At 41.4% G+C, this 23520-nt stretch overlaps 1 protein-coding gene across 1 annotated transcript in view; it reads right to left on the bottom strand.

The window, feature by feature from the left end:
- Positions 1-4802: 4802 nt before the first annotated feature.
- LOC144201507 (receptor-type tyrosine-protein phosphatase mu) overlaps positions 4803-23520 on the bottom strand; it is a 135022-nt gene continuing 116304 nt past the window's right edge. Inside the window, exons 24-35 of the mRNA XM_077724209.1 lie at positions 22072-22108; positions 16088-16185; positions 13979-14095; positions 13205-13359; positions 13001-13136; positions 10689-10838; positions 9839-10012; positions 9635-9766; positions 8290-8415; positions 6685-6848; positions 6265-6400; positions 4803-5499 (exon numbers count right to left, since the gene is read on the bottom strand). Of these exons, the coding sequence (XP_077580335.1) occupies positions 5446-5499; positions 6265-6400; positions 6685-6848; positions 8290-8415; positions 9635-9766; positions 9839-10012; positions 10689-10838; positions 13001-13136; positions 13205-13359; positions 13979-14095; positions 16088-16185; positions 22072-22108 (1479 nt within the window). The 3' untranslated portion in view covers positions 4803-5445. The remainder of the gene's footprint in view (positions 5500-6264; positions 6401-6684; positions 6849-8289; positions 8416-9634; positions 9767-9838; positions 10013-10688; positions 10839-13000; positions 13137-13204; positions 13360-13978; positions 14096-16087; positions 16186-22071; positions 22109-23520) is intronic.

Raw genomic sequence — 23520 nt, 5'->3', positions numbered from 1 at the left:
CAGCTGGGATACTGGTAATTTCATCTTGAATTTCCTAAAATGGCCCAGTGTTTGCTTGGTCAAGGTCGTGCTTTGCTGTCAATTGCTCATGTCTGCCCATATTGGAAAAGTTCTTTTTTTTTTGCTCAGCCTATACCATATCAAAAGGAATTGTACACTATTTACCAGTAGATACATTGAATGACTACTACTGCCACCACAACCACCAACATTATTACTACCACCACCACCTCTACAACTACCGCCACTACTGCTATTACTCCAACCACTACTACTACTACAACCACCATCACTACTACTACTACAACCACCATCACTACTACTACTACAACCACCATCACTACTACTACTACAACCACCATCACTACTACTACTACAACCACCATCACTACTACTACTACAACCACCATCACTACTACTACTACAACCACCATCACTACTACTACTACAACCACCATCACTACTACTACTACTACTACTACAACCACCATCACTACTACTACTACTACTACTACAACCACCATCACTACTACTACTACTACTACTACAACCACCATCACTACTACTACTACTACTACTACTACTACTACAACTACAACTACAACTATTACTACTACAACTACTACTACTACAACTACTACAACCACCGCCACTACTGCTACTACTCCAACCACTACTACAACCACCACCACTACAACCACCACCACTACTACTACAACCACCACCACTACTACTACAACCACCACTACTACTACTACTACTACTCCTACAACCACCACTACTACTACTACTACTACAACCACCACTACTACTACTACTACTACAACCACCACTACTACTACTACTACTACAACCACCACCAATACAACCACCACCACCACCACCACTACAACCACCACCACTACTATTACCATGACTACTACTACTACTACCACCACCACCACTACATCCACCACCACTACATCCACCACCACTACATCCACCACCACTACATCCACCACCACTACATCCACCACCACTACATCCACCACCACTACATCCACCACCACTACATCCACCACCACTACATCCACCACCACTACATCCACCACCACTACATCCACCACCACTACTATTACCATGATTACTACTTCCACCATCACCACCACTACTATTACCATCATTTCTACTACTAACACCACCATTGCTATCACCACCACTACTATTACTACCACTACTCCCACCACCAAAAAGAAGTGTACTGTATCGACGTGTACCGCTTTCACATGGTACATTGTAACAATGATGACGGATGCCACTTGACACTCCACAGCAGGAGGAAGGAAAACAGCACAAGGTGTTAATAAATAAAAGAAAAGCTGGCTGACGCCCAAATGCCGATTCATCGACTTTCCTCCGTAGGCCAGAAGACAAAGCGGGAAAGCGGGCGAGATGAGCGATGGCCTGCCTTCCTCGCCAGAGACAGCCGCGGCGACGGCGTCCTTTGGCTGCATGTTATGAGGCCCCTCCAGCTGAGGACAATAAGTGGCCACATTAACGACCTCTGTATAAAACACCACTTTCTTATCGTTCCAGCTGGTTCACCAACAAAGGTCAACAAGTGTTGTCTATGAAAGCGCCTTCAATGCATTTGTTAACAAATGGCTGCATCGGATTGGCACAATTGGAATATGTAAACCAATGGGGAGGGACAACATGCAAACCCGGCACAGGAAAGTCTGGACCTGGGATTGAACCGCCGATCCTAGAACTGCGAGGCCAACCACTTGCGTACCGGACCGTAGTAAAACTACCTATATAATCAACCCTAGCCGAAATACAGCATTTTTTTTGGGAATGATTTCAATTAGCGCTAACTTCATTTTCCATGACACGCTAGTAAATTAAGCGCTAATGAAGACACGAGTAGAGCGCTCGTCACGCACAGCCGGCGTGGGGGTCACTTCAGGTTGGGGGGGGGGGGGGGGGGATGAAACGAGCGTGAAAGTGGATGGCCACCTCGCCCCCAATTAGCTTCTGCTCCTTTGAACGCTCGATACGAGATAAAGGAACGGACGCCCCGTCGTCCGTTCCGTAAAACGCTGCGAGGTCGCCATGGCAACAGATGAAGACACACCGGTCCCGGGCGGATGAGGGGAGGGTGCCGCCGAGGCTGCCATGGCAACAGACTGATCACACGCAAGCGGGGTGGGGGAAGAGGGGGGATGGCTGCCACGGCAACGCAGACCGTTTGTGGCAGGATGTGACGTCGCTTTTGACGAGGTTTTTACCTGGCCTGGGCGACGTGATTCATCACTAAATCTTATTAAAATAAAATGCTGGGCAAATGTGGCATCGCTTGTTGCCAGGCAGAACTCGTGAACAATTTAGCTGATCAGACTTAGGCTTTTTTCATGATCATTGAATCATCAAAAGCCTAATTGTCATCATACACAGCTGCGGATTGCCATTTCGCGAGATGAAAATACCCCCCCCCCCTTTTTTTTTACCTAATTTCATTTTTTTTCATTGTATATAACTCAAACCCAACACTGGTGGCCGGTATTTTGGTGACACAGTTTACTGTTGAAACCAGCTCTCAAAATTATATTCATGAGAGAGAGAGTTTAATATCTAAGTACTGTTTGATATCTAAGTACTGTTTAATATCTAAGTACTTTTGTGTGGCCTGGGTGCTCGGACGTTTGGTCGCCGGTATTTTGGTCGCCGGTCAAATCCTGACAGAGTTTACTGTTGAAACCAGCTCTCAAAATTATATTCATAAGTGTATTATCTAAATATCTATTGTTCTCAACAGTACTTAGATCTTAAACTTTCTCTCATGAATATAATTTTGAGAGCTGATTTCAACAGTAAACTCACTGTTACCAAAAGACTGGCGACCAAAATACCGGCGACCAAACGTCCGAGCACCCAGGCCACACAAAAGGCCAGATCTGGGCCCCTCACTTTGACATCGAAGAGTTGCACAAAACAAATGGCATGAGTTAACATAACATGGAGTCCACCCAAAAAAGCCCCACAATGAATGCGGTAACTCCTCTGGCCAGTAATTGACGCTGCGCCTGAAAATGAAAAGCATCTTAAACCACTTCATCTTTACAATCTCAATTATTCATGCGCTTCCGGCGCCGCCGACGAGCGAATCCCGTTGTGCTCATTTAACGTACTCATGGAAACACGGCTTTTATCGTCAACTCATTTGCATATTTCAGGTCACGTGCAGAACGCAAATTTGGACATACCTGATGCAAAAAACAAACGATTGGGATCTTGATTGGTCTTGACACTCAGTGGAAGATTGTGAAAAATTCATCCGCTTAAGGCAGGCGAAGCTATTTTGGGAAGATGGCGTTGTTGCATCAGCAAAGGAAGCCAAAGGTGTCACCTTGGCGTCCTCTGCCTGTTTTTCTGCTTATCGTTGCACTTCAAATCATGTTAACGTCAATATACTCGCTGAGTGGAACTCTTGTGAGATATGCTGACTTATTAGAACGTTCCTTATGTCGTAAGTGTCCTTTTTTGGTCATTTTCTTTTCCTCAAATCAACAAAATCTCACTATTCTGGGCCTCCTGGTGCGCATTTGTAATGATTTGCAAGCAAGAAGGCCATGAAAAATGAAAAACTTTAAGCAGATGGAGGAAAGAGAAGTTTCAAGTTTTGAGTAGCAAAGACAAAAGAAGTATTTATTTCTTACATTCCTTTTTACTTGACTTTGTGTACTTCATACTTTTTACTTTAATGATGAGTGATATTATTTTTTGTTTATGTTTCATATGTACTGTTAACGGATGCACTTTTTTATATGTTATCGTATCTTGTGCTGACCCATCTGTCAAATTTTTTAAGTAAATGTGGCCCCCGGGCCCAAAAGTTTGCCCACCCTTGGTTTAAACGATTGGCAATTTCTCACAAAAACTATTTTTTAGCATGTAGAAATGAAAAAAAAGTGGGTTTTTCTCATAAAGAATACATTTTTTCCCTCCATGTGATATTCAAAACATTTAAATGAAGCATGAAATGCTAATGCCTTAGCATAAAATTACTCATCATTATACATTCACTATTTTTAGAAAGCCGGATGGATTTGCGTATGTAGTAAATAAAAAGTTATACTGAATAAATATACATAATTTATGTAGGAAAAAAACATGGTCTCATTCTAAACAATTGTCATAAATTGGGCGATTAGCATAACACACGTTTCATTAAGCATTCTACTTAACAGCTGCATTGCAGTGAAGTACAGTACTGACCTCTGGTGGTGGAAGGGTGTGTAGCAGGCAAAATGTCAGCAACAGGCCAATTGTTCATGAGATTTGGGGAAACCTGAATTCAATGATACCAAAAACAGAATCAATTTAAAAGACAAACAGGAACAACAAAATTGTACTATTATGATTGGAAGTGACTTACAATTCAATCCATTGTGTTAAAAGTAAAAATACTAAAATATTTAGGCAAGACAGGTCACATGTGGATGTCTTTTTCCCCTAAAAAAACATGAGAAAATACACAAAAATGCTAAGAAATTTACAGCCAGCAAGAGAATTCTGTTTTTTGTTGTATATGCACCTCGCTTAAATTGAATCGTAAATATAGCAATCAAAAAATATGATCATAATTATCATATCGTGATGAAATGTGATGTTCACAATTTAAATGGCGTATCAATGGCATCTAATGTGAATTTAACCAAAAAGCTCCCTTTAATTAGCAATGCTTGGAATGGCCACTAGAGGCCACTATCACATCATAAATCCTACCTAGACGATCGTACGCAAAAAGACGCGACACCATCCATATTGTAATACATTTATAGAGTTGCTTTTCTCTTTACAAGCCGTCATACAGAAGGACCCAAAAATGTAAAGCGCACACGAAATACGCTTTCCGTAAACCCAAAAGCCAATATAAACAGAATGATTGTCACTCACTTACTGCCAGTCACAAACAAAGTCAACAAAGAATAAATAATCCACAAAAATCTGTACAATATGCACACAGAGACGTAGCTTGGGGGGTCCCCTGTACAAAGTAAACAAGCGGATGGACACCAGTTGTGACTTTACACTAAATATAGAGCAGCCACTTGTTTTAAAACCATTTTTTTTCTCTCTCCAGTTTCAATGAATTCATTACTAGCGCATCTTAGAAAAAAAAATAATAAAAAAATGAAGCAACCCAAGACGATAAGGAGGCCATTTCATTATGTACACGTGGAACAACACGTTCCCATTCCGGTTGGAGCTCGTTGGTCCAAGCCAACAAGCACAGGTCGTCGAGAAGAAGAGTGCGACAGTGTATGTGTGAGAGTGTGTGTGTGAGAGTGTGTGTGTGTGTGTGTGAGTGTGTGTGTGTGTGTGTGTGTTGGTTGGCTAGCCAACAAAACACTTGGCACGTCGGACACAAAGTCTTTGTGAGTCTCCCCCATCTTCTGCCATTTAGCCGGAATTGAGGTATTCCAGAGCCACTTCGTAGCAGAACTTGTATTGTTCCTGGAATAGCAAGAATAATTTTAAATCGGTGGCCAAAGTTGATTTTTTTTGGGTGAAAACATACATAGTCCGATCTATTTGAAATTTGGTGCCGAATGGATTGTGTGACCGGACGTGTGGTTGCCCGGACATTTGGTCGCACGGACGTTTGGTTGCACGGACGTTTGGTCGCCGGGACGTTTGGTCGCCGGGACGTTTGGTCGCCGGGACGTTTGGTCGCCGGGACGTTTGGTCGCCGGGACGTTTGGTCGCCCGGATGTTTGCTTGATGGGACGTTTGGTCGCCCGGATGTTTGCTTGACGGGACGTTTGGTCGCCGGGACGTTTGGTCGTCGGGACGTTTGGTCGCCGGGACGTTTGGTCGCCGAAACGTTTGGTCGCCGGGACGTTTGGTCGCCGGACGTTTGGTCGCCGGACGTTTGGTCGCCGGACGTTTGGTCGCCGGAACGTTTGGTCGCCGGATGTTTGGTCACCCGGACGTTTGGTCACCCGGACGTTTGGTCTCCCGGACGTTTGGGCCCCCTGGACGTTTGGTCGCCGGTCTTTTTTTGTCACCGGTCAAATGTACTTAGATATTAAACTCTCTCTCTTAGATATTAAACTCGCTCTCATGAATATAATTTTGAGAGCTGGTTTCAACAGTAAACTAACTCTGTCACCATTTGACCAAAAGATTGGCGACCAAACGTCCGGCGACCAAATGTCCGGGGCAGAGGGAATCATGATCGGGACAGTTTTTTTATGGACTTTTTTTTGTGCGACTCACCAGCAGATCCACCATGTTGGGCTTGTTGTTTCTCAGCGTCTTGACGGCGTGGAAAACGTCGACGGCGTGCTGGTGCTGGAGCATCTCGCACACGATGCTAATGGCGCAGAAGGTCCCACTGCGACCACCGCCATTCCTAAAGTGCATATTAGAAACCACAATATAGTGACATTTTCCTTATAATAAGATTAGTATATATTTTAGGGCAATTGGGTCATGACATGGTTGCAAACAAAGTTTTGGTCATGAGAAAAAACTGAAAGAACAAAAAAATATATAAATAATATCCATGAGTATTTATTTTTATACTTTGAAAAGGGGCAATTGAGAAATGAGAACTACAAATCAGTCATCCTCTAGATAGGGTTGTTTCTCCTTTTGTTTTTTTAGCAGCATTAAAGCCTATTGGGTCAAACTTACAGACAGTGGACCACCGTCCGTCCCTCTCCACCGTCGTACTCTTCCTGCCACTTGTCCACCTGGCGGATGAGTTTGAGGAAGGAACGCTTGGACATGGGCGTGTCTCGATACATGGGCCATCCCAGAAACTGGAACTGCTGCACCATGCGGTAGCCGTCCTGAGGCTGACACCAAAAACGGGATTAAGAATCCAATCACTCTTTAAACCATCACCGTCTGATACGATATCCAACCAACCCCCCCCCTCGTCCGTCCACGGCGTGTCAAGATGGAGTCGCCCTTGTCGTGGGATTTGCGTGCCTTGATGGATGAGCGCGGTTACCACGGGAGACGTGCGGTTAAGCAATCAGTAAAAGGTCCAGACGCTGTAAATCGCACCGGGAGACGGGGATCGATATTCCCTGTCAGCGATCCCGCGCAATTAGACGGGGACGGACGGACAAATGGACGGACGGACAAACGGACGCGACGTGCGTGCTTAAAACATTTCGAGTCATCGAATTGCTCCAACTGGGTACAAGTTGGTTTCAACAATCCACTTTTGCCAAAGTGGATCGACATGTACATAGCAAAATTAGCGCCTCAATCCTTCATTTTCTCTACCGTTTCTCCGCACGAGGCTCGCGGAGGGTTCTGGAGCCTATCCCAGCTGACCGGATACACTGAATTGGTATGCCGGCCAATCACAGGGCACAATGAGACAACCTACTCCTATACATAATTACAGTAAGACCTTGACATTCGAGAAATTTGAGATACGAGTATAATTCCAAGCAAATATTTGCCTTGAGATACGAGTATAATTCCAAGCAAATATTTGCCTTGAGATACGAGTATAATTCCAAGCCAATGTTTACCTTGAGATACGAGTATAATTCCAAGAAAATATTTACATTGAGATACGAGTAGTTCCAAGCCAATATTTGCCTTGAGATACGAGTATAATTCTAAGCACATATTTGCCTTGAGATAAGAGTATAGTTCCAAGCAAATATTTGGCTTGAGATATGAGTATAATTCCAAGTCCAAGCAGATATTTGCCTTGAGATATGAGTATAATTCCAAGCCAAAATTTACCTGGAGATAAGAGTATAGTTCCAAGCACATATTTGCCTTGAGATACGAGTATAATTCATTTCAAAACAACTAACTTGCTACTACTACTAGTAACAAATTGTTAGATCATTAATTCAGTCATCTGCACTTATTCTCACAGGGGTGCCGGAGCCACCCTGAAGCGGTGGCCAGCCAATCACAGGGCAGAAGGAGACAAAAGGACAATTATTCACCCTCACAATTTGGATAGGGGCAATTTGGAGTGTGTTATACAATTGACAAGGTCATTTTTTCCCGCAACATGAAATATAGCGGCGAAAATACGCAAAAAAACAAAATGAGCGAGCAAGTACGGTGGCGCCGCCGTCCTTTTGACAGAACAGAAGGCCTCGCCCTCTGCACAGCTTGAACGGACAAATGGTGGCGATTGAGTGGGACGTGAAAAGAAATTGGCAAAAAGAAAACAAGTTGGGAAGAAAGTCAGCCGCAACAAAAAAAAAAAAAAAAAACAGGCGCGAAAACGAGCTAAATATTATTTGGGACACTCACCCGTGCTGCGTTGTAGATGCGAAATATTCTGCTGATGATGTCCTCTTCCAGGTCGGCAGAGACAAATTCTACCTGGATTGGACCGTGACGGTGCACGCCGTTTTCGGGCCAATACTGCGGGCACAACTACAAAAAACAAAAAATAAACAAGGTTTTTGGTACATTTGGCATTGATTAAAAAAAAGTCACGTTCTGTTAAAAAACTGTCACACTTTAATTGGAGAAAAACTGTTCTTCAGTTTAAATTTAATATTTGATTAAAAAATAGTTAATATTTAAGTCGGATTGATATTTTTTTTTAAAGAAAAAACTAATTTTTTCAAAACACAATTTTCTTCTTCCCCTTTTTATAGGCACATTTTCACCAAAATAAAGCTCTGATTTAAAACAACATCACTTTTTTTCTCTCTCCCATACTTTAAATTCACATTTCAAGAGAAAAAGTACCATAAAAAGACAGCTTTATCAATAAAATAAACGTCCAATCCTCCCCTTCTTATCGTTCTTCCACGAAAAAACATAAACGCCAATTTTTTTCCACTCCGAAGCCAACGCCACACGGCGAAAAAACGAGAAAAAAAAAACAGCGTTAGATTGTACGCAGAGACGCCGACGTGTGACGAGCACAAATAGAGATATCCAAGCGGGAAGTGCTCGTCCCGCCTGGGTGGGTTTCAGCCAGAATATTGAAAGAAAAGGCCTGCTCCCCCTACCAAGGGAGGAGGGGAAAGATGAGCCATAATATTGAAAGAAAGGCCTGCTCCCCCTTCCTTGGGAGGAGGGGGTGGAAGAGCCAGAGGATTGCTGGCTTTGATGGGCGGGTGTTATGACAGAGCCCCGGGCTGAAAAATGCCGAGCGCCTGCCACCGGCGCCGCTTTCTCGGCGCCGTTCGCTCGGCGCCTTGAAAACACGCTGGCGCCGCTTTTTACCCGCACTTCCTCGCCACTCGAAAGAATGACTTTTTTGCTGAGATTGTGACATTTTTTCTTGGACAAAAAACCAGGTCCACCATACAATTTAAAAAATATATATTTTGATATTAAGATTCTCATTTTTTTTTGTTTCGATTAAAAAAATACAAAAAATAAAGTTTAAAAACAAGTGGTTGGGCCCCAGGGCCATACTACTTTAAAATTTTTGACAGATGGGCGGGGTTAGCACAAGATAGGATACATATAAAAAAGTGCATCCGTTAACAGTACATATGAAACATAAAGAGAACAAAAGGACGAAAGTATTAACATACTCATCACTCATCATTAAAGTAAAAAGTATAAAGTACAAAGTCAAGTCAAAAGGAATGTATTAAGAAACATAAAAATGTCAGTAGATATTTGGGGGTACCTGGGCGGGGTCCACGTCGTTGAGCATGACAATGGAGGTGCAGTTGTAGTCCAGAACCAGCCTCCAGAAGTCCTTGACCGTGTTGGGAAGAGGGTGCTGCGTCACGATGAACGCCGACGGCTGCTTGTAGCTCTGCCGGAAGGGACACACATTTCACGTGGGCCGAAATTTTTTAGATATGATATTTCGAGGGGCGTGTCTTACGTCCATGAGCGCGGCGTTGATGTAGTTGGAGCTCTCGCCGTCGATGGTGATGAGGAAGGGCAGGCAGCGGTCGGGTGGCAGCACGTCCATGCAGCGGTTCTTCTCGTGGTTCCTGGGTAGCAGGGCGATGCTGCAGTCCTCCACCCTCAAGGTTGGGGTCACCATATTCAGCGTCTAATTATAATCATTATTATTATTATTAAAGATGAGTACTTTAGATTCCACCAAATGGATGAAAATCAATAACCTCAAGGGAATATTGAATGAAAATTGGACTTGCACAGTTTTTTTATATGAAAAGTTTGTCTATCAAATATTTTTAGGTATTTTTAGATTTTACAAAATGATTTTTTGAACTAAAAACACTGAATATGGATTAAAAAATGACAATAATTGATATAAAAGGGGAAAAAAATCAGGAAATTTAACATATATCGGACCATTTTAGATATAATATTTAGGTTTTTTTGATAAATGGATTAAAAAAACTGGATTAAAAGCTTTGAATATTTATTTTTTATAGCTTTTACTGATTAGTGGAACTAAAAACTGAAAAAATTGATAAAAAAATGACTGATTGATTTAAAAGGAGGAAAATCAAGAAATGTAATATACATCTAAACTCCATTTTAATTTAATCCTAAAACAGAAAGTCGGCACTCATGATTGACTTTCCCGGGCCACACAAAATGATGCGGCGGGCCACATTTGGCCCCCGGGCCGCCACTTTGACACCAGTGATGTCGATATTTTCAAAAAAACATACTTTTCATATTGAAAAATAGCCAAATTTTTGATTTTGGGGTCGAAATTTTTGATATGTGTCAATGCGTACCGATTTTTGTCTTACCCGAAACTCTTCTTTGATTGGACTGGAGTTGGTCTGGGGGTCCAGACGGTTCATATCGTAGTAGACGGAACGGAACTGCCCGGCCGGGATGGTGGTGTCACCACACAGGCACGCCTCCAAGATGGAGTCGTGGATGAAGACGTACTGCTCCTGCGAGAAAGAGCCATCCTCACCGTCAGAAAATGGGCGGGGCATCTACTTATGTACCGAATGGCGGGCCTTTTTTAGACCTTTCCGTGAACCGCCCATGTTTTTCACCCTGGGGCTGTTCGTGCTGACTAATGTTTGTCTCAGGATGCGTCTTGAAAGGTCACATGACATATTTCGCCGCGCTGGGTTAGCACTGCGGGGAAATAGGCCAGCCGCAACACTTTGACCTTTGGCGAGCACCCTTTGACCTAAATTCGCACCGACATCCCCGACTGGGGACTGTTTACGTTTATGGTACCGTGATTATCGCTTGGATCAAAGCCCAGGTGAAGAAATGAATCATGGGAAAAAAACATGTAAGACATTTAAAGTAAATACTTGTATTTTTCAGTTTTAGGAGAACATTTACATTCGATTAAATGTTCAGGAAAGGTAAAAATCTATTAGATTTTTATGATTCTTTAACGTTAACTTGATTTCACGTGGGCTGGACCATTTTAGATAAAATATTTAGATTTTTTTTGGGTTATAAATGGATTAAATGAACTGGATTAAAGGGCTTGAATATTCAGGCCCTTTAATCCAGTTCATTTAATCCATTTAACTCCAATATTCAGTTTTTATATATATAAAACAATGTTTATTTTAGCTTTTTTCATATATTTCTAAATTTTACAAAATGATTTTTGAACAAAAAACAGAAAAAAATGATTAAAAAATGACAATTATTGATTTAAAAGGGGGAAAATCAGGATTTTTTTGGATTAAAATCCCTGAATATTCAGTTTTTTATAGATCTTGGAAAATGCTTCCGAGGGCTAAAAACTAGGTTTGGGTAGACTTTGAAGGTCAGTGAACTTGAGGAAAAGTGAACGAGGGCGAGGTTTTCCCATTAAGCCCAATGATGCTTGCCCCTTTAAAAGGGAATTACGGCCAAACGATGCGTTCGAGTGGCGGCGCCAGATGGCCGCCGTTCAGGAAAGTCCTTTGCCCGCTTCTTCTCAGCCTCTCAGCCTCTAAAGATCCTTTACGGCAGCGGGACATGCCAAGCAAGTGCCCGTCGTAATAAAACGTCTTTTGTGAGTTCGGCGCAGGTAAAAGCGATAAGCATTAATTAAAAAGGAATCAGATGGTGTTATGAATGCATCGTTTAACAGCGGCAACATGCGCTGAAATGTGTCTTTTCTTTGTGGCCTTTTCACGAAAGGGGCACGAGGAGCAGATGGGACGATAAGATGCTAGATTTCATATTTCATACAGAGTCGTGGTAACTGCTCAGAACTAGCGTATGGCAATTTAAAAATGTTGGTGAGGAAACATCTGTGTGTATGACTGGACCTGTTTTTTTCTTGAATTCTGTGAATTCTGCATAGTAACAAGTGACAACAACAAGTAAGGTGTCATTGCCACTTAAAAGCAGATGTTGGAGAAATGTGTATATATAAATATGTATATATACAAATATACATATACACATACACATATACACATATACATATATACATACATATATACATACATATATACATACATATATACATACATATATACATATATACACATATATACACACATATATACATATATACATACATATATACATATATACACATATATACACGTATATACACACATATATATACACATATACACATATATATACACATATACATATATACATACATATATACACATATACACATATATACACACATATACATATATACACATACACATATACACATGCATACACATATATACACATATACACATATATACACATACATACTTGTATACATTTACATGTATAAATACATATACATATATATACATATTTATACACATATAAACATATATATACACACAAATATACACATTTATACATGTACATGTGTGTAATTCGGGCAGCCAGTGGTTAGCGTGTCGGCCTCAGAGTTCTGGGGTCGAGGGTTCAATCCCAGGTGGGTGCTACTGTATGGAGTTTTTATGTTGAGTACAACTCATTTAATTTGTTGACTTCTTATTTATAAGTTATTTATTTATATTTATTTCTAGTATTTACTGAATATTTATCTGTTTGTTGTTGTTATTTGTGCACTACTTGTTGAGTACTTATTATGTTGACCATGAGACCCTTTCGGAATGTAGTCTAGTGGTCCTACCTCAGTCTGGACCATGTTGACCCGGCGTGATCGCAGTTCCCGGACGCAGTTGTAGATGTCCACCACGCCTTCGCGCTCGGCCATGTCCAGCATGATGTCAATGACGATGAAGCAACCCGTCCGACCGGCGCCGGCGCTGTTCGAATTAAAAGAGGTTCTTTCAGAGGTTCAATTCAGGAAGCACTGATTGGATTGACATTCTACCTGCAGTGCACCACCATGGGCCCCGCGTTGCTCAAGGTCTTGGACTTGACGCGCCGGATGAAACCCAGCAGACCCGTGGAGTGGTAAGGGACGCCGTGATCGGGCCAGCCCGTGAAGTGGAACTGGCGGATTTCCCTGATCTCGTGGGCGCCTCGCTGAAGGGGGGTGACGGACACATGGTCAACATATAAACATAAGCATGTACAATTAAAATAAAAAAGACATTTTGTCTGCCAAATGTGCAAATATGCTTGTTTTATAATTTAAAAAAGTGGGAGGTCCAGCCAGACCATGAAAAAAGTGGTACTCAGAGTTCAGAAAATATGGTACTTAATTTTAAATGTTCTCTTTTTGGCAAAAACTCACAGGTTTTCCATAAAAACTTGAAATAGGTTCACTTGGAATTCTAAATTCTGACATTTTTTGAAGTGTAGTTATTGTCTTCCCCTTTTAAACTCACAATTATAGGGTGACCGGACGTTTGGTCGCCGGACGTTTGGTGACAGAGAGTTTACTGTTGAAACCAGCTCTCAAAATTATATTCATGAGAAAGAGAGTTTAATATCTAAGTACTGTTTAATATCCAAGTACTGTTTCATAGTTAAGTACTCTTTAACATCTAAGTACTCTTTAACATCTAAGTACTGTTTAATATCTAAGCACTGTTTAATATCTAAATACATTTGACTGGCGACCAAAAGACCGGCGACCAAATAACCGGCGACCAAACGTCCGGTCACACAACTCTAGCCATCCACTCCATTTGAACCGTACCTTCTCCACGGCGAAGGTGCGTATGACATACTCGGAGAGGAGTTCAGTCTCGATGAGCGTCACCTTGATGTCTCTGTAGATCTCCGTGTCGTCCGGCCAGTATTTACAACACTTCACCTATCCAGAGAAGAAAAGAAAAGAAGAAGACACCGCCGCCATAAATCACTTCTGATGAGTGTAGTAAACCCGTACGCCGCGCACTGGTTGTAAAAAGGATAATTGGCACGACACGCCGCCCCCGCCCCGACGTCTCGGCTCTCCGGGCACGTCGAAATGAGCCTGGCGGCCCCCCTTGTAAAAAACCCATCCACGGGGCGGTAGTAGCGGTGAAGTAGGGATGTGGGGGGAGCGTTTGGGGCACTCTACCCGCACTTTATTGCTTGAAAATGAGTTAAATGGTACAGAACTGAGCCGGTAAGGGAGAGAACATGAAAAAAAGAATGCATGAGGTGGCGCTAGTGCAATAATGATGTGAAATAATAAACCCTGGGCTGTTAAGAACAGATTTCCCTATAGGAATCTAAAACACTCCAGTGGAAATATTACTGGTATTAGGTATAATAAGAGTGCACAATGACCCGCCCTCTACTTCTACTTCAATTAAACTGTTGCTAGTGAGGAAGACGGAAGGATGACGATTTTAGCGTCTTCACGAGTCCTCTGAGGGGGACGCCGTCAAATGAGAATTTCCACTGGAGCGGGGCGGGGTTAAATCCCACGGCGACAGCTACTACGGCGGAGGCCATTACATTAGCAGATATATTGGAGTGACCCGCTCTGCTGGCTCACGATTGGCCTCATTAACGGCGGTAGATGCTGCCAGTTGGCCACTTCGGGGCGGGTTGGGCGACTATTGCGCTTGTTGGCGGTGACCGAGTTAGATATTAACCCTTTCTGCAGCAAGTTGAGGCCACTTTAATGACGTATTGTGTAAAAAAAGGGATTCTAATTATGGCCGAAATATGTGGAACATATTTTGCCTTCGACGTAGTGTTTTAATACTATTACCGTATTTTCATGACTATAAGGCGCACTTAAAAGTCTGAAATTTTCTCCAAAATAGACAGTGCGCCTTATAATCCAGTGCGCCTTATATATGGAAAAAACAGAAAACCAAAAACGAAAAAGCACCACTGTCGGATATTAAAAAAACCACAAACGCCTGAACTGAATACTCAATACTGTTAAATATGTAGATGCCATCTTAGTTTAAAAAATCTTCCATCATATAGCTCCTCCCCCACTGCAAGATTTTATACAAAAATAAAATCCAAAACAACAACAATGGCTGGCTCTAGAGGTGACTGTAAAGTAGTGAGTGCTTCATTCATTGTCACGTTACATAAACAGGTAAGATGGCGGCGTCCTGGGCGAAAATGGCAGGCACAAGTAAGTGAGTTTTCCACGATTTATGCAAAATACTTTTTTTTCTTTGAATTTCAAGTCAAAATAAGTTTTGTTTAGCATTTTATCGGTTTATCTTTTCTCTATTTTGAAATAAAATCCCATATTGGCCGCATTATCTTGCGTTATTGCATTTTTTTTTGTCACCTTGAAGTTTCGTATATGTCAAATCTAATTTGTGCAAAGATAAGCTGACAAATACGGCCTATATGCGAGAAAATACTGTATTTTCCTCCAAATATCCAAAGTGGCTAACAGAGTTAGCACTAGCATCCAACGCGGATTTGTCCTTTTTGCATAGGACATGAAAATAAAAACCCATGTTCCTCAATCTGCCATTGGCGCAGGTGCGGGGGGCAGGATTTCCCCAAAATTCATCACTCCGGCGCCCCCAGCAGATGGCCCGCTGCGCCACGCCTGGGTGACTTTACGACGACGCAGCCGCCATTGGCCGGGGATCATATAGCATTCGCTAGCGAGAATCCCGCGGGGACGCAAAGGATAACGCCGCTAAGCAGGTGAGCAGAAGGTAAGGGGCGGGGCTAGGCGGGCGCCCAATCGGCTTAATGAGGTACCGGGAGAGTTTTGAGCGGCTAGGTTACACCGCAAAAATCAACAGAATATACGAAATACGACATTTATGGATGATTTTTCGCAGGGTATGGTTCGTATCTAACCAATCACGATGGCGTGGGCGGGGCTTACCCTGCCGACTTCTACTAGGTTGGTCACCATGACGATGGCCGCCGTGTTCTCCTGCCATACCATGCGCCAAAAGTCCAATACTGTCTCCTGCATGGGGCCTGTAAATGAAGAAAAGACAGATATATATATTTATAAAAAATATTATAGAATTATTTTAAGTAGCCTGAAAAAGTATAAAAATTCTGACAGTTTTTGTAAATGGTGTAGCAATATTAAAATAGGATAAAAGGCAAAGTTATAAGTTTAAAAAAAATAAGATTGCATTTTTATATCTGGTTAACACAGAACACAGAAATATTATAAAATTATTTAAAGCAGCCTGAAAAAGTATAAAAATTCTGACAGTTTTTGCAAATAGTGTGGAACTATTACAAAAGGATAAAAGGCCAGTTATGAGTTTTAAAAAATAAAATAATTGTGTTTTTAAAGGGCTTCTTCTGCAACCAACTAATGGCAATGTGATTTTTTTGGTTCTTTTCTGGTTCAATGAAAAAAAATTAACATTGCATTTTCATATTTGTTCATACTATATTTTTCTCCCAATCCAAGCATTCTTTTAGGGTTGTAAATTGTTTGCAAAAAAATTCTACCTTGGCAAGAACGAGATTTTCTCACCATCAATAAATGAAAAAAAAACCTAATTTAGTCAGGTTAATTAGAATGATAATTATTAGTGTAATCAAGTACAAGCGTTTGAAATTATCATCAAATAATTAGCGTATGCAAATCAAGTCGTCCCCCCAAGCAATGTCAATTACCTGGAGAAATGAATCAAATTAAAAAACGCAGCAAAATCAAAGATCATTATCAAAATGATCTCATTGTTTACATGTCGACTTCATGCTAATAATTACACCTCATAAAAACCAGGTCAAAAACAAACACCGCTAAAAGGTAAACACAAACCAAATTTAACCATTTACAGTCATCCCAATTGTCCACCAGATGGAAATATGTAATCATCTCACTACACAAATATTAAAATGAATTTCTTCTTCCAGTTGGAGTCGCAAAATGTAACATTTAAAGGATCAACTCATGTAAAACAAATACTTCTGGCTTGTTTTCATCCATTTTTTGGGAAAAGAACAAAAGGAAAAACTTCATCCTTCCACTTGAGCGCCTCCTACACTTCTTCGTCCTCGTTCTCGTGGGAGGAAAAAACAAGTTTGGGCTAGGGATGGAGAAACGGGACAGCTGGTGTGTAGGTAGCTCGTGAGTGCTTGGCGCTATTATGATTATGGAAACAAAACATAATTTGCAAAAGTCTTCTGGTGCCAAGCTGCATCTTCTCGGAGGAATTTTATTGTTTCCATATGTGTGGGGACACCAGAAACACCAAAGCTCTTTGACATCAACAACTCTACTAACAACTTATTTGAGTATTAACTGAGAAAAGTGGGAGGAGCTTATAGTCCAATGGGAAATCTGGCTGACCAAAAACGATAAGTTCACTTTCCAATGTCACAAAGGGTCACCTCCATTTCTAACATTTCTGACGTTTGGTCGCCCGGACGTTTGGTCGCGCCGGACATTTGGTCGCCCAGACATTTGGTCGCCCGGACATTTGGTCGCCCGGACATTTGGTCGCCCGGACATTTGGTCGCCCGGACATTTGGTCGCCCGGACATTTGGTCGCCCGGACATTTGGTCGCCCGGACATTTGGTCGCCCGGACATTTGGTCGCCCGGACATTTGGTCGCCCGGACATTTGGTCGCCCAGACATTTGGTCGCCCGGACATTTGGTCGCCCGGACGTTTGGTCGCCCGGACGTTTGGTCGCGCCGGACATTTGGTCGCCCGGACATTTGGTCGCCCGGACATTTGGTCGCCCGGACATTTGGTCGCCCGGACATTTGGTCGCCCGGACATTTGGTCGCCCGGACGTTTGGTCGCCTGGACGTTTGGTCGCCCGGACGTTTGGTCGCCCGGACATTTGGTCGCCCGGACATTTGGTCGCCCGACGTTTGGTCGCCCGGATGTTTGGTCGCCTGGACGTTTGGTCGCCTGGACGTTTGGTCGCCCGGACGTTTGGTCGCCTGGACGTTTGGTCGCCCGGACGTTTGGTCGCCTGGACGTTTGGTCGCCCGGGCTACTATAAGGCGCACTTAAAAGTCTTAAATTTTCTCCAAACTAGACAGGGTGCCTTGTAATTCGGTGTGCTTTATAAATGGAAAAAAAAATGAAAATGTGTCATTCATTGAGGGTGCGCCCTATAGTCGGGAAAATACGGTAGAATGAGAAGCATGTGTCTTATTTTTCTCAGTGGAGAACCTTGCCGAGGGGCCGTTGGCTTGTACCTAGCGAGATTCAAGAGAAAGAAGCACTCGCTTGGGGAACGCCAAGGTGAGAGCATAGCTTTTTTTTGGTGTTTTTTTTCCCTTTGTAAAGTTTGCAGACGAATTCCCCTCCACTGCGGGGTGGGTTTGGCTTGGTGGGGGGTTTTCTTCATCAGAGAAAAAGCAGAACGTCACAACTTTGAAAGAAAAGCCAACGTCTGTCGGCTGGTGAAGGATTTCGTCAGCTAAAAGTCGCATTTCTTCACACAAGGGGACAAATGTGGGATTTTTTTGTGTTTTTGGATCACTACAAATGCAAAATATCACCATGCAAATAAGAATAACTAGTTTTAGGTAGTACTGTTTTGGCAAAAAACTTTTTAATTTGTTTGAAGATCAGGCCATTCAGGTAATTCACGTATTTTCTCACATATAAGCCATATCATAAAATTGCCTTGAAATCATTGAATTTGAACATTTTTCTCCTATAAAAACCTCCCTGATTCCCCATTTTCATCTTCATATTCATGGTTTTTAAGACGTTTTTGTGCGAATCTCAGCTGTAACCTCAATTCAGTCATATTTTTGATCGACAAATACTATTATTAGCACAAAATGCTAATGTTCTGTTTATGTTTAGACTGAAGTAGACCGTCCCACCCAAAACAAAGACTTTCCCCCTTCAATCCATTCAAAAATCTTCCACAAAATAGCCGTCAGTCATTGTTTTTTTTTTTTTTTGGCACAGTAAAATCCAAAAGTACAACTTTAACTTGAGTAGCGTATTTTCAGGACTATAAGTTGCACCCTCAATGAATGACAATTTTTTTTCATATATAAGGCGCACTGGATTATAACGCTCTTTTTTGGAGAAAATTTCAGACTTTTAAGTGTGCCTTATATTCATGAAAATATGGTAGTTCTAAAATGTTTAACATGAAGTATTACCATCCTGACCAATATTAAAATGCAGTACAGCATATAACGTTTAACCCCTAAAAAAAAAGATATAACAGAAGATTACTTCCAAAAAAAATGAATATTATTGTTAATCACAATAGAAACACAGATTAAGATTCCATGTTTTAAATTATTTTTCATAACCTGCCGGTAAGCATAATTTTAGTTTTGACACTGTTAAAAAAAAAATGGCCGACTGAATTGATCTTCGCTTCATAAAAAAAGGAAGCAAGGTGAGCCGTTTAATGTGGCGAGTAAATGATCCGCAGTGCGAATACATCAAAAAATCGTAATGAAGGGGCGAGCACGGGCAATGAGGACTTTTTAATGGAGTGACAGCTGCTGCACCTGTCATCGTCACCTTGACGTCGCCGGGGGACTCGTCGGAAGGGCCTGAAAGCTAATGAGCGCCGCTGTCGCTCATATTTCGCCTTCCAGTCCTGCCAAAGTCCCAATTTTTGGACTTCCAGACTCTTCGTTTCCCCGCCAAATCATTCGCAAAATTGTAGTTTCTCGCTTTTTTACCAGAAATCAAGACAAATGTTACAATACCAAGGCCAGGGAATGTATGTAGTACTATTTGGAAATGTATTATATGTCTTCCCAATTTGAATAAAGTGATGGCAAAATTATCATCTAAAAAAAGTGATTACAACCAAGCAGAAAAAAATCATTTTTTTAGATGTGCAAGCACCAAAATAAGGTTTAAATAATGCATTAATCAATTGATACTGCGAGAAAACTTAATTCAATGCAATAATTTGAGCTATTTAGGTTGACAAAATAAGGTTTAAATCATGTACTTTGCATGAATCAATTGATACTGCGAAAAAACTTCATTCAATGCAATTAATTAAGCTATTTTAGTTGATTTTTTTTTGGACATTCACTTTTTTTTTTTACATCAAAATTGGCCTAAATAGTACCAAAATAGTCTGTATATCAATAATACTTTTCTTCATTATACTTATGGATCATTTTGTTACCTTAACTCTTTCACTTCAATAAAATCAGATCAATCAATCAAATCATTCAACAAAAACATATTTTTTACCCAATTCCGATCCTCAGAAAAAGACCCAAATTCCAATTTCAGATTTTTTTGGTAGAATTTCATGAGTTAAGGCACTTGATTGTTATTTTTTGCACATTCTGACCAGATTCATTCATTAAATTCATGCGTAGAAATCCGCCTTTAAGATCAACCAATCCGACAAAAATGACAAAACCATAACGTCCAACTATAAAAATCTCTCAAAATGGACGTCGAATGGACATTGCGTCCACGTGGGTGTGTTTGGCTTTGCTTTGGTCGGTCATGGAGCGTGTCTGGTAAGCAAACAGCCTCCCTCCATTTTAATTGAGACGCTGAGGAGTAGCGGCGGCGGCGCGCTAATGAACAGCTAATTATGCAACTCCCAGCTCCCCCTGAGCAGCTTGTGAATGAATTAAGGCCTTCTACTCACTAAACAACAAACAAAAAAAAGTACCACACTTTTTCTTTCTTCACTGGCGACTTTTTATAGCCAAATCAAGTTCCACCATAGTCACGTACGGCACCCCGTGCACGCTCCGCCAGGCACTAAATTGCTAATGATTGAACATCCGTCAGCGGTTAACCTTCGGGGGCGACGCTAAGTGAGCCTCCATGTGCAAATCCACCAAAATTTGCCCGTACGTGTCGGATAATTCATTTTGCTTTTTAAATGTATTTATTCACACCACACCTCGATTCATGGCTACGCTAAAGACGGTCACTTATTTAAATTTTCTAAAATGATGATGGTGAAGATGTTGCACGCAGCTATACTGTGATTTCAAAGAATTAAAATAAGGTAAATGCATGGAAGCCACCAACAGAGGGCAGCAATGAGCTAATTGGTATTTTTTTTCTTTGCTGGTGTATGTGGCGTCTCATTCTATCCCATATTATGTGTACAAGATAAAGTTATTTAAAGTGGATTTCTAATATAGCCATTTTACCCGCAAAAAAACTACACCGACATCAGTCCAAATGCCCTCCACAATGTCATTTTCAGTGAATTATCTTTTTTTGCTTAAAATGCTCCTGTGACAATTTTCACTGACTTCTCCTTGACTTTCTGCATCAAAGTTTAAAAGAGTCCTACATCAAAAAACATCTATTCTTCTCTACTCTCCTCACTCTGCCTTTTTCCATTTTTCTTTTGTTTTAAAATATTCCCAGCCTGGTCTTCGCTTCTACTTGACCTTTTACTTTTTATTTTAACAATTTAAAGCAGCAAACTACTGACAAATATATGTATATACTGACAAGTATATGTATATATGTATGTGTATTTGTATATATGTATGTGGATATGTGTATATGTATGTGTATATGTATGTGTATTTGTATATGTATATATGTATATGTATATATGTATGTGTATATGTGTATATGTATGTGTATATGTGTATATCTATATACTGACAAGTATATGTATATATGTATGTATTTGTATATATGTATGTATATGTGTATTTGTATATATGTATGTATTTGTATATATGTATGTATATGTGTATGTGTATGTGTATATATATATATATATATATATATATATATATATATATATATATATATATATATATATATATATATATATATATATATATACTTTTTTTAAAAATATTTTTTGTAGTGTGTGTGTGTGTGTGGGGGGGGGGGGGGGGGTTAACAGCCTTTTTAGAGAGCACAAAAGCCCGACTTAAACGCACTCTTACCTTGAGTTGCAATGTAATGATTTGGCCTGTGGTAACCCTGCAAAAGGAAAAAAAAAGAAAAATCAGTCCGTTTCCACATGAAAACTGCATTTTTTCAGGGGCAAATATGTGAGTTTGTGTACATGTGGACACCTACACACCTATCATGAATGTGTGGACACGCACACACACACACACACGGACGCACACGGGCGCACACCTCTGGCGCGAGGTGCCAAAGTGCCGATAATCCCTCGGATACGACAAACAGCATCCATCTTCACAATGGGTTTCCAGTCGGCGGGATTAGGCTAATCCCTTTAAATTGCGCTTCCCCAATTCCTTGTCTTTTCCGCGGGGACGCCGGCCGGGAAACAAAAACATCAGGAGGACTTAAAGGCTTCCTTCCTTCCTTCTTCATCATCATCGAACGAGAGTGGACGCAACAATCGGAAGAAGGTCAATGGCAGGGTGACCAAATTGTATAGAAAAGGGAATAAAAGCGTCTTTTTTCTGATTTCGTTGTCTTCTGTGATCCTTTCCACGTTACTTTGATTATCGCCACGGCAACGTTGTGGCCAGTTATTTTCACGGGCCCGTCTAAAAGCATCAGTCGGCGGAAGATTTCACCCGTTGGCTCTCATTTGTATTTTCTGACTGAATTAGCGCACGGCTGCTAATGGGCGCTTCAAAGCCACAAATGTAACTAACTGGAATGTGCATCCTACTTTACTTTTTTGACAAATAACAGCTGGAGGCCACGGATTAAAGAAGATTCCCATGAATTAAATAAAAAAATGGCATACATTAAATCGAATAAGACGGCCTTAAAAAAAAGTCAAGTACACTCATTGCGATTGACGGCGAAACATTCACAATCTATTTGAGTGAATGGTCTTGATTTGATTTTATGGATGGCAATTGGCCTCCCATCCTGTTGGCAGCGACCAGTCAAATATATTAGAGACTGTCAAGGCACCATAAGGACTTCAATAAAATGATTATATACTGACAAAAATATGTCACTTGTAAGACTATTGGGAGATCCGTGACCGGACGCTTGGTCGCCTAGGACGCTTTTGGTCGCCTAGGACGTTTTTGGTCGCCGGACGTTTTTGGTCGCCCGGACGTTTGGTCGCCCAGACGTTTGGTCGCCCGGACGTTTGGTCGCCCAGACGTTTGGTCGCCCGGACGTTTGGTCGCCTAGGACGTTTTTGGTCGCCCGGACGTTTGGTCGCCCGGACGTTAGACAACATGACAGAGTTTATTATTGAAACCAGATCTCAAAATTATATCATTGATAGAGTTTAATATCTAAAAATCTAATGTTGAAACCAGCTCTCAAAATTATATTCACCCGGGCGACCAAACGTCCAGTGACCAAACGTCCGGGCGACCAAACGTCCGGTGACCAAACATCCGGGCGCCCAAACGCGGTCACGCAAAAAATATCTTCCTATAATCTCGTAC

Source organism: Stigmatopora nigra, chromosome 9 (assembly GCF_051989575.1).
Source record: "Stigmatopora nigra isolate UIUO_SnigA chromosome 9, RoL_Snig_1.1, whole genome shotgun sequence".
NCBI classification, from domain to species: domain Eukaryota; kingdom Metazoa; phylum Chordata; class Actinopteri; order Syngnathiformes; family Syngnathidae; genus Stigmatopora; species Stigmatopora nigra.
The sequence above is the reverse complement of the archived record's forward strand: the minus strand, read 5'-3'. Positions and strand labels throughout refer to the sequence as shown.